The 15,566-nt window shown below is 41.7% G+C and overlaps 1 protein-coding gene across 2 annotated transcripts in view; it reads right to left on the bottom strand.

The window, feature by feature from the left end:
* Positions 1-15,566, bottom strand: part of LOC121967114 (probable pre-mRNA-splicing factor ATP-dependent RNA helicase DEAH4) — a 64,475-nt gene that overhangs the window by 35,986 nt on the left and 12,923 nt on the right. For both annotated transcript variants that reach the window (XM_042517145.1, XM_042517146.1), the window contains exon 8: positions 8,604-8,690. In XM_042517145.1, the coding sequence (XP_042373079.1) occupies positions 8,604-8,690 (87 nt within the window). The remainder of the gene's footprint in view (positions 1-8,603; positions 8,691-15,566) is intronic.

Here is a 15,566-nt window from a genome sequence, read left to right as displayed (position 1 = left end):
TGGTTATGGAGTTCAGCTCAGTCAGACAGGGACTCAGCGAGGAGGGCACAGAGCCCAAACTTCGCATCGCCAGCAGAGGATAGCTCCCCCTGCAGCTGTTGCTTATGGCATGCATGGACAGGAGCACCCCAGTGCCCTCATAGTATCACAGAGTTCTGTCGTGGGATCGTCATATCAGCTGCAGCCTCAACCCCTAGTCCAGTATCTGCAGCCCTAGCCTCTGGTTCAGTACCAGACGTAGTCACAGCCACCAGTACAGTATCAGTCGCAACCCTGACTTCCACCTCTGGCCCCGTATCCAGCACCGCCTCAGTGGCCGGCTCCTGCCCAGATGCAACCGCCGCTGGCAGCACTACCACCTCCACCAGAGACTGGACGGATTCATGCGGTCACTAGAGAGAATGCGCAACGGGCCGACGGGTCCATTTTTCGCGGTACGATTTTCATTTATGCCTTATCTGCTGATATGCTGATAGATATGGTAGCTCGCATTCTTTTATATCTTGTACCTTATGAGGGAGATTGGTAGATTATTCACTTTCAGACCGCGGCGACTAACCGTCTCTCTATCGTCCGGCGATACTTTGGACGTCACCCAGGAGGTCAAAGGTTGCCCGTTAGACTTTGGTAACAAGATACTTATGGTAGATCTTTTAGTACTGGAAATGGTCGAGACTGATATTATTCTTGGCATGGATTGGCTGTCAGCATATCATGCCACTGTTGATTGCTAGACGAGGGTGGTCACATTTCGGCCTCCGAACCAACCCTCGTGGGATTTCACTGCATCAGAGACAACGGCATATCGACTATTTCGGCGATTCAGGTTCAGAAGCTGCTCTCACATGGCTGTCAAGGTTTTCCGTTATCTCTGATTACTATTGAAGACGGTAGTAGTTCTCAACTCTCCAACGTTCCAGTAGTCTGAGAGTATCCGGATGTATTTCTAGAGGAGCTACTAGGGTTGCCTTCCAGAAGGCAAGTGGAGTTTGCTATTGAGTTGATTCCGGGAACCGCGCCGACATCGAAAGCTCCTTACCGTATGGCACCAAAAGAGTTGAACGAACTGAAGGTTCAACTCCAAGAGCTTTTAGACAGGGGATTTATACGCCCTAGTGCTTCTCCGTGGGGTTCTCCGGTATTTGTCAAGAAAAGGGATGGTACTCTGAGGTTGTGCATAGACTATAGACAACTGAATGCAGTGACCGTCAGAAATAAGTACCCCTTACCTCGGATCGAGGATTTATTTGATCAGCTCAAAGGTACATCAATGTATTCTAAGATTGATCTGCGGTCCGGATATCATCAACTGAGAGTCAAAGGATCTGATATTCAGAAGACAGCATTCCGTACCAGATATGGCCATTATGAGTTTTTGGTAATGTCATTTGGGCTTACCAATACTCCAGCGGTATTTATGGATTTGATAAACCGCGTCTTCCTGGAGTATCTTGATCAGTTTGTTATCATTTTCATTGATGACATATTGATCTATTCGCGTTCCGAGGAGGAACATGCGCAACATCTTCGCACAGTCTTAGAGACTCTTTGACGACATCAGCTATATGCGAAGTTCAGCAAGTGTGCCTTCTGGCTATCTTCAGTCGGTTTTCTGGGTCACGTGGTCTCTAACCGAGGTATTTCAGTAGACCCTCAGAAGATCGAGGCTGTCACCAGTTGAGAACAGCTGAAATCAGTACAGGAGATCCGCAGTTTCTTGGGACTGGCAGGATATTACAGACGTTTTGTCGAGGGTTTCTCCCGCATAGCTATGTCACTGACACACCTGACCAGGAAAGGCGTGAGGTTCACGTGGTCCGAGGCCTGCGAGACCAGCTTACAGGAGCTGAAGCGGAGATTAGTGTCGGCTCCAGTGTTGGTTTTACCCGCTGGAGAGAATGGATTCGTATTTTACACTGACGCATCTCTTCAGGGTTTGGGCGTTGTCCTGATGCAACACGGCAGAGTAGTCTCCTATGCTTCTCGTCAATTGAAGGAGCATGAGAAAAACTACCCTGTACATGATCTGGAGCCGCCGCCATCATCTTTGCTTTGAAGATTTGGCGGCATCATCTATACGGCATTACCTTTGAGATTCTCACGGATCATAAGAGTCTCAAATATATTTTCACCCAGAAAGAACTTAATCTCTGACACAGGAGATGGATGAAGTTCTTGAAGGATTAGGATTGTACCATTAGCTATCACCCAGGGAAGGCTAATGTGGTTGTCGATGCACTCAGCAGGAAGTCCAGAGGGACTTTGGCTTGCCACAGAGCTTCAGTCACGGACTTGATTCAGGGTTTCTCCGACTTTGGCCTTAAGGAGCAGGGGCAGACAGAGCGAGGTGTTTTGGTTACTATGGTTGCTCAGTTGTCGATCAGGATGAGGATCCGGGAGGCCTAGGCCGGAGATCAACATTTTTAGTTCATTGGCAACCAGATAGCTTCTGGGCAACAGACAGAGTTCACCCGAGATGATGCGGGTATTATATATTTCCAAGGTCGATTATGCGTACCTCCATCTCACCCGGTCAAGGAGGAGTTACTTCAGGAGGCTCATCGTTCCCGATTTGCTATCCACCTAGGCGGGACCCGCATGTATCGAGATTTGAGGCGTTCCTACTGGTGAAACGGCATGAAGAAAGATATCGCGGAATTCGTAGCTAGATGTCTTGTCTGTCAACAAGTGAAGGCTGAGCACCATAGACCTGCCGGATTACTTCAGCGGATTCCTATTCCTGAGTGGATATGGGACACATTACCATGGATTTTGTGGTGGGTTTGCCTAGGACACGACGAGGTCATGACGCGATTTGGATAATCGTTGATCGATTAACCAAATCGACGCACTTCTTAGCGATCCGGAAGACTGATTCCCTGAATCGATTGTCAGATCTGTATTGCCGAGAGATCATCAGATTACATGGAGTTCCTTTGAGTAATATTTCGAATAGAGCCCCTCGATTCACGTCCCGATTCTGGCAGAGTCTGCAGCAGGCCTTGGGCACTCAGCTCCATTTCAGTACAGCTTTCCATCCGCAGACTGATGGACAGTCAGAGCGGACCATTCAGACTCTAGAGGACTTGTTGAGGTCTTGTGTATTAGATTTCGGAGGCAATTAGGAGGACCATTTGCCATTGGTAGAGTTCGCCAACAACAACAGCTTTCATTCGGCTATCCAGATGGCACCGTTTGAAGCGTTGTATGTGGGAGGAGGTTAGAGAGGCCCAGCTGCTAGGGCCTCATAGAGCTTAGTAGGAGGCAGAGTTGGTCCGTACTATCAGACGAAGGATGTCAGAGGCGCAGGACCACCAGAAAAGTTATGCTAATCGGAAACGGAGACCCCTGGAGTTCTCTACTGACAACCATATTTTTCTGCGTGTTTCACCCACGAAATGGGTGAAGAGATTTGGCCTCTTAGGTAAGCTAGCTCCGCGATACATTGGACCTTTCCAAATCTTGGAGAGGATTGGAGCAGTAGCTTATCGTCTGGCACTACCACCGTCCCTGGCAAGCGTTCACGATGTGTTCCATGTGTCTATGCTGAGGAGATATATATCCGAATCGGCACATGTGCTGACAGATATCTCAGTTCCTATTCAGCCTGATGTAACCTACGAGGAGGTTCCAGTATGGATTCTAGATCAGAAAGAGCGTCAGCTGCGGAACAAGACTATCCGGCTGGTTAAAGTCGGATGGCAGTATCATTCGGACGAGGAGGCTACCTGGGAGCTCGAGGATACGATCCGAGCTCGATACCCCCATCTTTTCACTTAAGGTATGTGAGTTAATTCTCGTTCAACATTTATATTATCTATATGTTGTTAGTACTTACTAATGGTAGATAACGAAATTTGGGGATCAAATTTTTATTAGTAAAGGAAAATGTAAAATACCAGAAAAGGGCGAATAACCATAAGGGAATTTTTCGAAATTTTTAGAAATTTTCTGAGAATTTTTCGGAGATTGTATGGCGTAGGTTACGAGGATAAATATTGGGCTACCCCATTTAAACGAGAAAATGTTTGATTTTCTTTTTATTTTTCCTTTTCTTTTTCTTTTCCTTCCCCGCCGAACCCGTGCCCGTGCCCTAACCTCCTCGCACCGAGCCTCTTCTCCTCTCACGCCGTCTCTTCCTTTTCCTAACCGGCGCCGCATGCGACGATTTCTTCTTCCTCGCGATTTAAGCCGCGGCCAAGGATTTTGCATCTTCTTCATCTCCTCCCCTTTCCTCACCGAGCCCTTCTACCGATCCCTTCGTCCTCCACCCGACGGCCCCGCCCTTTCCCGCATACAAAGCCCCTCGGCCAAGGAAGCCCTAGCGTCACCTTCTTCCCCTCTGCCCACATCGTTCCTCGCCACAGAGATCCCCAATCTCACCGAGGGTTCCGGTCCGACGCTTGCCTCTTGCTCACGGGTAGTCGTTCCCCTTCCTTTACCCTCTGCCTTTGCTAATCACCAGAAAGGACCGAGCCACCTCCAAGCCCTAGTCTCACCCTCTGTTAAATCTCCGGCAGAGAGGAAGAACTTGGCATCGTTGCAGGTAAAGCATGTTTGGGTATTTGGGGTTTGATCACTTTAGTTCTGCCCTAATTTAGGAGTTTAGTATCAGATCTCTAATTGTGTTAATCGGGGAGTTCTGGACTTAGGGTATTATTGGTAGTGGATTCGAGCATCACCATTTGAGGGCGACTCACAACTCCGGCCACAATTTCCTGCAGCTACCCTTCTCCAGCAGTCACTTGGCTGTGAGTTTGAGGTAAGAGACTTAAGTTAGGTTGATTTAGGTTTTTAGTAGTGGGATGAAACATGAATCGCCACTAGAATTGATTTAAGTATAGATTTAAATCTAAATAGAATGATTAGGATTTAAGGAAACTAACCCTAGTTGAACGTTGAGTTATATTGAATTAGGGTTTCTGGTAAATAAGGATTTTGTTTATCTATTTTTGTTATAATAAAAACTTAGCTAAACCGTATGATATATTACAGGACTTTGATTCGAGGCGGTGTCTCGACGAGGGATCTATTTCGAATACGATCCTCTTATTGGAGGCAGATACTTTGACTTATCTTTTAAGATATTGTCATTTGATATGCATAGTAATATTTAGCGAGTAGTAATATTTATGTTCATTTCTGCATTGGTATGTCATTATCTATTACCTGAGCATGTTGTATTTCTTACCTGCTTTGGATTCATGTTCCTTTGATTATTTATGTCCTTAAGGTAATGACATATCATGCCTGATTATGTTCAAGACATTGATTTATTTTACCTGACCTGTGTACCTAGGATATTCAATTTGATCCATATACCTTTTTGGTACACATTATGTAGAGGTGGATAGGATCAGGATATTTCCATGCTTAGTATCATGCATCATCTCGCATGATTGCATACTGTGCGATAGTTGGCTCCATTATTGTTGAGCACATCGCCAGTTACATGGATCTACACACACGACCACTCATGGGTTAGTGGTTTTTATCAGGCAGGGTGTGTTGCAGCAGGTTACTCTGTCAAGGGCTCCGCTGGTCCACTCATGGGTAGTGTGACGCAGCGCGGTAGCAGGACAGGATCCTCCTCTGGATTGTCTTAGGGAAATGAGAGCATTGTGCTCCCCCACTTATGATTTTAGTGTACCGACAAGATCTCATCCACTTGGCCACGAATGATGGCAGAGTGCACGGTTGTCACAGCCCTACCCACTCGGTCTCACCATTGTGTGTGAGACGGCTGACAAGGATATGTTGCATCATATGCACTGACTGCATTTATTGCTTGTGTTTGCTGCACTTTATATGCTGCATATTTGGTGGATGCATATGTTTGACCTACATACAGGATTTATGATACTCTCGGTCTGACGACCTTGTTATCCCTATACCCAGGTCCTGGTTAGTACAGATACTCCTGCTCCTTACAGTTTTATATTTTTCATATGATATATACCCAGGAGACTGTACGCATATTTATTATTAGTTGTTATTTCTTACTATGCATGTCAGTAGTTACCCGCTGAGGAGTTGACTCAACCTGTTGATATTACTATTTTCAGGTTGAGGCTGTCCGGAGGATTTCCAGTCGCTAGTCCCCCCTCCAGATTGCGAGAATTTCCGTTTTGGATCTTTTCTTTGGTTTCCTTATTATGTTATCGTCTATATTTTCAGACTTGTATCTTTTTGGCACTTTGGATCTTGAATGGTCCTTTATTATCGATGGGTTTTCATTTGGTATATCTTCCTACATGCCTGCCCGGACGGCAAAAGAGGTAGGTTTGGATGTATGCTGGTGATTTGAGTTTTATGGGTGTAGTTGAGTAGGATATTTGAGATGATTTCCTTATCGTTGCTTAGGTTTAGTTTTTACTATTAAACTGCGTTGGTGCTTGCTTATTATATATATATATATATATATTCTGACTGTGTTGACCGAGGTTTGTGTGGCCTAGAGGGCTTGTAGACATGTTTCATATTGTCGCCCGTACAGGGGAGATGCTGCCAAAATTTCTTCTGGCAAAGACTCCCCCGGGGCATGACAGAATGAGTATATATTACTAAAAGAGATTAAACATATTTCTAATGTCTTGCCTTTGTAAGTGCATATCCTGGAGATATAGGGAAAAAAATGATAATATGATATGTGAATTGACAGTTAAATGAATATACTTGTGATTGATTCTAGATCACTCTCCAAACAATTAAAAAAGAATTGTCTCTATTAGAGTTAGAGTTTTTGAAATTGCCACTTGTATATGTTGTGGATTTAGTCCCCAGATTGTATCTTTTAGTTATGGAATATTAAAATGTATTGGTAAATAAAATTTTCCATTTTCATAGATGAATTTCTTAAAAAATAGAGCTTGATATATATATATATATATATATAAAACAATTTTTTTATTTATTAGACATAATAGTGTGATGTACTTTTTTTTCAATTTTCAATGACCTTATTTTATATTTTAAAATTTAAATCTGAAAATAGAAATTTTTCACAAACCAAACACGGAAGCTCAATGGTTAGGATTTTCATCTTCAATCCACATAAAGATACGACCAAGTTTGATATGATGCAATGGTTCTCCTACGTCAACCAAGTAAAACTTTAATTTTCCCCATCATCATAAAATATTTTCACAAACCAAACAAGGAAGCTCAATGATTAGGATTTTCATCTTCAATCCACATAAATATACGACATGGCCAAGTTTGATAAGATGCAACGGTTCTCCTACATCGACCAAGTAAAACTTTAATTTTCCCATCATCATAAAATATTTTCCTTCACCTCCACCCCTCTCCACAACTACATGTTTGTGGTTCTCAATGTCATCAACTCAACCCCTTCTATATTCCCGTTCACCAATAGGAGATAAACAATTGGTGATTTCCCTCTAGTTGTGGTTTCCTCACCATTCCCTATCAAGTTCTTTGAATATCCAACCTTCTTCCCCAATGTTTCTTTCCTTTGTGGGATTGTTGTTGCTTTCACCTACAATAACTCATATCTTATTTGTGAGGGATTCTTAAGACGAATCACCCCTCCTTTATAACAATGTGCCAAGGTCAACCCTCTTCTTGGTGTTGCTCCAAGCCTCCAATGCACCAAAAGGAATAGAACTCCTCAAAATACAACCTTTCTTTCTCAAGCAATGCAAATTCCCCTCCCTCATCTACTTCTTAGTATCTCCCCACCCAACCCATGTGCATCCTCTCCTCATGTATTATTTAGAACCCAACTTCCCATATCCCACAGGTGCACCAACCCACGCCTCTGCTTGCAAAAGCTGCAATTTCACTCTTCCATCTATGAGAAACATTGAAAATCCAACTCCATTCAGATTCCCTTTCTCTTGCCAATCATTGTATCCTATTTCATCTGCCAGGCATGATCTACAAAATCTAGCACTCCTCAAGATCCTAATAAAGTTAGTGATATGAATTCTTCTCGAGTCATCTGTCACTCAAGAAAGATTGGCAAGTGGGATTCAATCGAGCAAAGACCCAATTAGCCTTGGCCCCATATAGTGAGGCCAAACACCAACTTGCTTTGTTTATCTAATTAGAACTTGATTGCAAAATGAATAACCAACCAATTTCATCCCTTGTGGTGCCAACAACTGATAGATTTCTCAAGATAGTAGAAACTAAAAAAACATACAAACCCTTGCCTTCGAGTTATAACAGGTCATTTCATGGCTTTGATATAGCTTTCCCCAGTGTGGCAGACTAGTGGTAGACTCTGAACTGTTTATGCTACATGTAAGTCACACGTTTAACATAACAATTGGAGCTGAGGCATCAGCCATCTCAGAAACCTTTAAAATGTTAATTTTCTTTATTTGTCATCAATTATAAAATTTCTATATTTTGTTTAATTCAAAGAATCATATCCCTTTTGTATTGTTCTATCCTTCTGATCCATGTAGTCCATCACTAAACCAACAATATCTGGCATTTGGTTCTCCTTAATTGCAACACAGGAGCATGACAGAAAAGACAACAGAAACATAACGTGACTACACAAAGAGTTGTGTAGGTTTAACTAGTGCAGAATACGATACAGGAAGTTATGCATATTTGGTATGACCAACCTACTTATCTGAACGATATCAAGAGAATACATTCCAGTTGATGGGTTGTACTGCCGCTGCTTCACAAATCCAGAATCAATGACATACCTAGCAGGAGAAAATAGACAAGTAATCTCTCAAGTTAGTCATTCATCACTTAGGAATAGATACACAAAATATCAGCAACAAAGAAATATATAGGACATTTATTAGCAAGCCTCAACAACTGTTACACATATCTAGTTTTCTATTGACAGGCGTCATGGATTTGAACCGTAGCTTTCACTGGGGGAAAAAATACCACTATGCTCAACTATCTACAGATGTGGTTGCCAGAAGAATTTGTTCACTTAAAAAAATTCGAGGATGGCCAGAAGTACCTACATGCTAATGCTAGCTACACATGGTATTTTACATAAACTTATGAAGGATAAGTGACACGAAGAGGCTACAAGAGAAATTAGTGGAAGAGAGTAAAAGAACTCATGAGAGGTAATTCATCATTGTGACAATTGTCACAACCTACCATCAAGCCTTCAACCTTTCTCGCTTCTTCATGACTCGTAACTCTAGTATGATAGGCAGTGTTCTAAATTTCAGACTAGGTGGCCGCCTAGGCGCTAAGCGTCTGCCAACCGCACCGAAAAAATGTTAGGCGGTCAACCTAGGCGGCCTTTGGCGCTACTAGGCATCCCTGTGTGTTGCTAGGTAGCGACGAGATTTTTTTGGCCTTTTGAGCTTTTAAATCTAAAAGCCCAATAAAAAACTGGGGCTTGTTCTACCAATTAAAAGTCTAGTTGTCTGCGCTCTACAATTAAACGTCAACACAAGAAACAAGAAAAGTAGAAAACTGAAAACCTAATCTATGCTCTACTATTTCTTTAAATCATTTCTGATTTCTTTTCTATGGAATATCGTTTCATCTTCATCATTGAACGGTCTTATTGATAGTTGAAAAGGTAAATTTTTTCCATCTTTCATTTTTTCTCATGCTTTTCAATATTTTTTATGTTAATCTTTGGAATATCCAAATCTTGGAACTTGGAAGAGGAAACTGTATGGACTATTTTTTTTATTTCAATTTTTTAATCTTTCCTACTGTTTTTTCTTTTCATATGACTGTCTTGTACTTTAGAACCATGGGAGTAGGTTCTCAGTATAAAATTGCTATTTTAATTAAATTATATATAATTTTTTCTTAGACTTGTTAATGATTTCAAAGTTCCTAAATTTATTCTTAAATCACTTTTCAGGTTATCACAATTAAGTTATTAACAATATATTATAATGACAAGCAATCCATCTTCGACAGCATTCGTCACTCAACCCGAATCTAGGATTCTTTAGGAGAAAGACAAATGATATTGGATGGGAGTTTGGGATGTTAATTGATCCTAAGACCATCGACAAAGTTCAATACAAGTTGTGTGGAAAAATAATGTCGGAAGTGTATAGGATCAAGGAGCACATAAGAAAGATACCTAAAAATGTATTTGGTTGTTGAAAAACATCTCAAGAAGATAGAAATAAGTGTAAACGGGCTATTTTAGAAGAGAGGAATAGAAGAACAAAATAATGGAAAAACAAAGTTGTAGAGCAGAGATGACTATTTTTCTAGACGAAGAAGAAGGTCCTGAAATTGAAGAGATAGATAGAATTAAAAAAACTCTTCCACTTGGCCCGATAGATAGATATGTATCGGTAATTGCTCCACAAAATGTAAGTTCAAGTGGGAGTAAAGTGCTTCCCCAAAAAAATATAAATGAGGCTCTTTTAAAAGAGAGAACTCTAACAAGTTCAACAATATGTTGAGAGATGGGTTTATGAAAATGAAATCTCATTCAATATTGTTGATAATGATAGCTTCAAGCAACTAAAGGAGACAGTGAGTCAATTAGGATCAGGATTCAAGCCTCTAACTCAATATCAACTTAGACAGCTACTGTTGAAAGCCGAAATTGAAAGAACAAAGCAACTGCTAAAGAAACATGAAGAAGAATGGGCAAAGAATGGGTGTTCAATGCAAATGCATAGAGTGATAGAAAAAGAATAAGCATCTTAAATTTGTGTGTTAATTGCAAGGAAGGTACTACAATTTTTAGAGTCTAAGGAGTCTTCAGACGAGGCATATATAACTGAACTTATTTTTGAGTATGTTGACAAGTGTGTTAAACAAGTAGGAGCTCTGAATATTGTTTAGATTGTAACAGACAATGCCACCAATAATATAGTTGCAACTAAATTGATGACAGAAAAGCGACCTGGATCTTTTGGAGTTCATGTGCAACACACGTTATTAATCTCATACTTGAAAGTATTGGCAAACAGAATTTCCACGATATGAAAAGATTATTGAGCAAGCCAAGTCTTTTACCATTTTCGTTTATACTCACCATAAGACTTTGTCATTGATGAGAAGTTTCATAAAGAAGAGAGACATAGTCTGGCCAGGAGTTACCAGGTTGGCATCAAATTTCCTCATATTGTAAAGTTTGATTTTAAGGGCCATGTTTACACGTGATATGTATGAGAAATGCAAATGGTCAAAAATAAAGGGAAATTGACTTACTTTAATGTGATGAGCATGAGTTTTTGCAATGGTGTGACACTTTGAAAATATTTGCTCCTTTAGTAAGAGTTCTTCGATTGATAGATAGAGATAGAAAGTCATCCATGGGATTTCTATATGGGGAGCTTCTTCAAGTTAAAGAGGATATTAAGGTGCCCCTAAACAATGCGGAATCAAATTATAAACCTATCATAGTGATTATTGAGTCAAAAAATGAAGGTAGACTTAATACATCATTGCATCCTTATTTTTACTATAAAAATAGTTCTATTACTCTTTATGAGGAGGCCGCGATAGGAAGTTTTGAATACATGGAAATTTTGCATGTCAATGAGTTTGATCTACAAGATACAATTATTAACAAGGAATTTGCAAAATATAGAGACAAGATTGGATTATTTGGAAAAATATTGGCAGAAAAAGCATGTGAAAAAAATGATGATATATTTGATCCATGTGCAGGGTGGAGTATATACGGTGCTCACAAACCCAACTTGCTAAGAGTGTCATTGAGGATACTTTCATTAACTACAAGTCCATCTATGTGTGAAAGAAATTGGAGTGCATTTGAAGGAGCATACTTTAAAATGTTTAAAGTTTATATTTGTTTAAAGTAAAACCTAGAATCTCATGTTGGTTAAACCCCCACGAGTTAGGCCTTTATATAGGAAACGAAATAGAACCAAAAGACTCAAATACCCTTTTACTTATTCTAACACTCCCCCTCAAGCTTGAGAATATAGATCATATATACCAAGCTTGTTACATATGTAGTCAATCCGAGGACCTCTAAGTGATTTAGTAAATATATCTGCTAGCTGATCATTTGAGTTGACAAAACTAGTAGATATTTCTCCGGATATGACTTTCTCTCTGACAAAGTGACAGTCAACTTCAATATGCTTTGTTCTCTCATGGAAGACTGGATTTGAGGCAATATGCATAGCAGCTTGGTTGTCACATATGAGTGACATTTGTGTAACCTCTCCAAACCTTAGTTCCTGAAGCAACTGTTTTAACCATATAAGTTCTTGACTAGCAATAGCCATAGCTCGATATTCTGCCTCTGCACTGGATCTTGCCACAACATTTTGTTTCTTGCTTTTCCAAGAAATAAGATTACCTCCGACAAATATACAAAATCCAGAAGTGGACCTTCTATCAGAGGGAGATCCTGCCCAATCTGCATCAGAATATCCTACGACTTCAGTATGTCCTTTGTCTTCATATAAAAGACCCTTTCCTGGTGCTCCCCGATATATCGAACAACGCGAGTCATCGCATCCCAATGTTCTTTGACGGAGAGCTAAGAAACCGACTTACTACACTCACCGCAAATGAGATATCCGGACGAGTAACAATAAGGTAGCTTAGTTGCCCTACCAATCGCCTGTACTGCTCAGGATCCGGAAGAGGCTTCCTAGGAGCTTGACATTAGGATCCATGGGTCGACTGTCTTTGAGTTTAACATTCCTGTTTCTTCCAAGAATATCCATTGCATACTTCCTTTGGGATATAATAATCCCATTTTTAGACCGTGCCACTTCTATCCCCTAGAAATATTTGAGTTTGCCAAGATCTTTTGTCTGGAAATGTTTAAAAAGATGTTTTACTTGTGAAATTCCAAGATGATCATTACCGTGATGACAATATCATCAACATAAACCACTACATAAACGCAACCAGTAGATGAATGACGATAAAAACAGAATGATCAGCCTCGCCCGAGTCATGCCAAACTGTTGAATTACGGTACTAAATCTACTGAACCACGCTCTGGGTGACCGCTGAGACCATATAAAGATTTCCGCAAGCGACATACAAGACCAGAAGACTCCCCCTGAGCAACAAAACACGGAGGTTTCTCCATGTAGACTTTCTCGAGCAAGTCACCATGTAAGAATGCATTTTTGATGTCCAACTGATGAAGGGGCCAATGGCGAATTGCAGCAATAGACAGAAAAAGACGCACAAAAGACATCGTGGCAACAGGAGAAAAGATGTCTCCATAATCCAATCCAAATACCTGAGTATAGCATTTAGCGACAAGACAAGCCTTAAGCCGATCAACCGTGCCGTCTACACCAACTTTTACCGTAAACACCCATCGACAACCAACCACTGACTTCCCAGGAGGTAGAGGAACGAGGTTCCAAGTCCCACTGCTCTGTAAGGCACTCATTTCATCAAGCATAGCCTGTTTCCATCCTGGATGGGCAAAGGCATCACCTACAGTCTTTGGAAGAGAAACAGAAGACAAGGAAGACAGGCAATAATAATAGGATGGGGAAAGATGATGATGGCTCAAAGAAACATAGTGAGGAGAAGGATTACGAGTGGAACGCATACCCTTTCGAAGTGCAATAGGAACATCAGAGTCAGGAGATGGGACCGGAGGAAACGACGAAGGACTTGGCTCTACAGATGTGCCCACAGCAGTGTCAGTGTTGGTCGGCGGCAAAGCAGAACGAGGACGGCGCTGATAAACCTGCAAAGGAGGAGACGAGGCAGGAGGTGATAGAGGCGCCTCCGGAGGATAAAAGATAGTCATTGGTGCAGGTGGAGAGGGAGAAACCTCGGCCTGTGAAGCGGAAGGACCAAAAAAAGAAACCGACTCAAAGAATGTGACGTCAGCAGAGATGAAGTACCGACGAAGAGTAGGGGAATAACACTTGTACCCTTTCTGAGACCGCGGGTACCCAAGGAAGACACACTTATGAGACCGAGGAGATAGTTTGTCAATGCCGGGATCAAGAGCATGAACAAAACAAATAGAACCAAAGACCCGAGGTGGTAGAGGATGAAGGGACTGATGTGGATAAAGTACCTGATGAGGTATTTTACCCTGGAGAGTGGATGAAGGCATGCGATTGATGAGATAACACGCAGTAAGTACGGCATCACCCCAAAACTGATGAGGGACATGAGAATGAAGAAGAATAGTCCGAGTGGTTTCAAGGAGATGACGATTCTTGCGTTCTGCAACCCCATTCTGTTGAGGGGTATGAGGGCAAGAAGTGCGATGCAGCACACCATGAGATGTCAACAAGCTACGAAACTGAGTAGACAAATACTCGCGTGCATTATCACTTTGCAAAGTTCGAAGGGAAATACCAAATTGAGTTTTTATTTCAAGGAAAAAGGATTCAAAAATAGAAAACAACTCTGAACGATCCTTCATAAGATATAACCATGTACAACGGGAAAAATCGTCTATAAAAGTAACAAAATATCTTGACCCCATTGTAGAAGAAACACGACTCGGACCCCAAACATCAGAATGAACCAAAGAAAAGGGAGACATAGCCCGACTCTCAATACGAGGAGAAAAAGAACTACGAACATGCTTACCTAATTGACACGACGCACAAGATAAAGACTCTAAGTGAGAAAGACTAGGATGTAACTGTTTCAACTTATTAAGACCTGGATGTCCCAACTGAGCATGAATAAGAAGTGGAGATGCCGCCGCCGAACCAACAAAAGAGGGTTGGTGAAGTCGATATAGGCCATGAGATTCACATCCGAAGCCAATCATCCTCCCCGTACTCCGGTCCTGTAGGGAAACGGACGTGTTAGTAAAAGAAATGACACAATCAAGAGATCGAGTAAGTTGACTTATTGACAATAAATTAAAAGGAGCGCCGGGAACATAAAGAACATTATGAATCGAAAGAGATGAAGAAGGATGAACAATACCAATACCCTAGGATTGAGTTTGGGAACCATCGCCACGGTGACCATGGTAAATTACCGTAAGTAGTGAGAGAGGAAAAAGGGATTTATTACCGTGATATGATGGTGGCCCTAATCAAGAACCCAAGGACTCAAGAACGAGATACGCCAGAAAAGAAGTACCGTGTGCAATGGTAGTAGTGGAATCGAAGCCTGCCGATCCTCAAACCATTTCAGAAAGTCATATAGGAAGGTGTTGAAGTCGAATCCGGTGTTAACTATGAAGTGGAAGCTGAAGGAGCAGTAAAACTCCGAATGAACTGAGCAGCGCGAGGAGGGCGACCATGTAGACTCCAAGATTTATCAATCGTGTGTCCTGGTCGGTGGCAATGATCACACCAAGGGCGTCCTTTGCTACCCTTGCGAGGTGGAGGTCTATTCTTGTGTCGAGAGACCAAAGCCGACGAGTCAATAGGAACGGAAGAAGGCATCGTCAAGACTTTCGCCTGGACACGGAGAAGAGTCGCCCGTATTTTCCATGGTAGCTTCGGGGCTGCCAGGATCTGGTCATGACATGAGAATAATCTGTGAGCGCACCGTATAAAGCCAAAGACATAAAAATTTCTTCCGATTTTCAAGCTCTTCAACAGGATTGGCCGCAGGTGAGCAGTTCATTGAAGTCACAAAGAAGGCTAGAAACCGAACCCAGATAATTTGACATCAATCCTTAATCTGATGGT

The sequence above is a fragment of the Zingiber officinale genome, chromosome 3B (genome assembly GCF_018446385.1).
Source record: "Zingiber officinale cultivar Zhangliang chromosome 3B, Zo_v1.1, whole genome shotgun sequence".
Lineage (NCBI taxonomy): Eukaryota > Viridiplantae > Streptophyta > Magnoliopsida > Zingiberales > Zingiberaceae > Zingiber > Zingiber officinale.
This window is presented reverse-complemented; position numbering and strand designations above follow the sequence as displayed.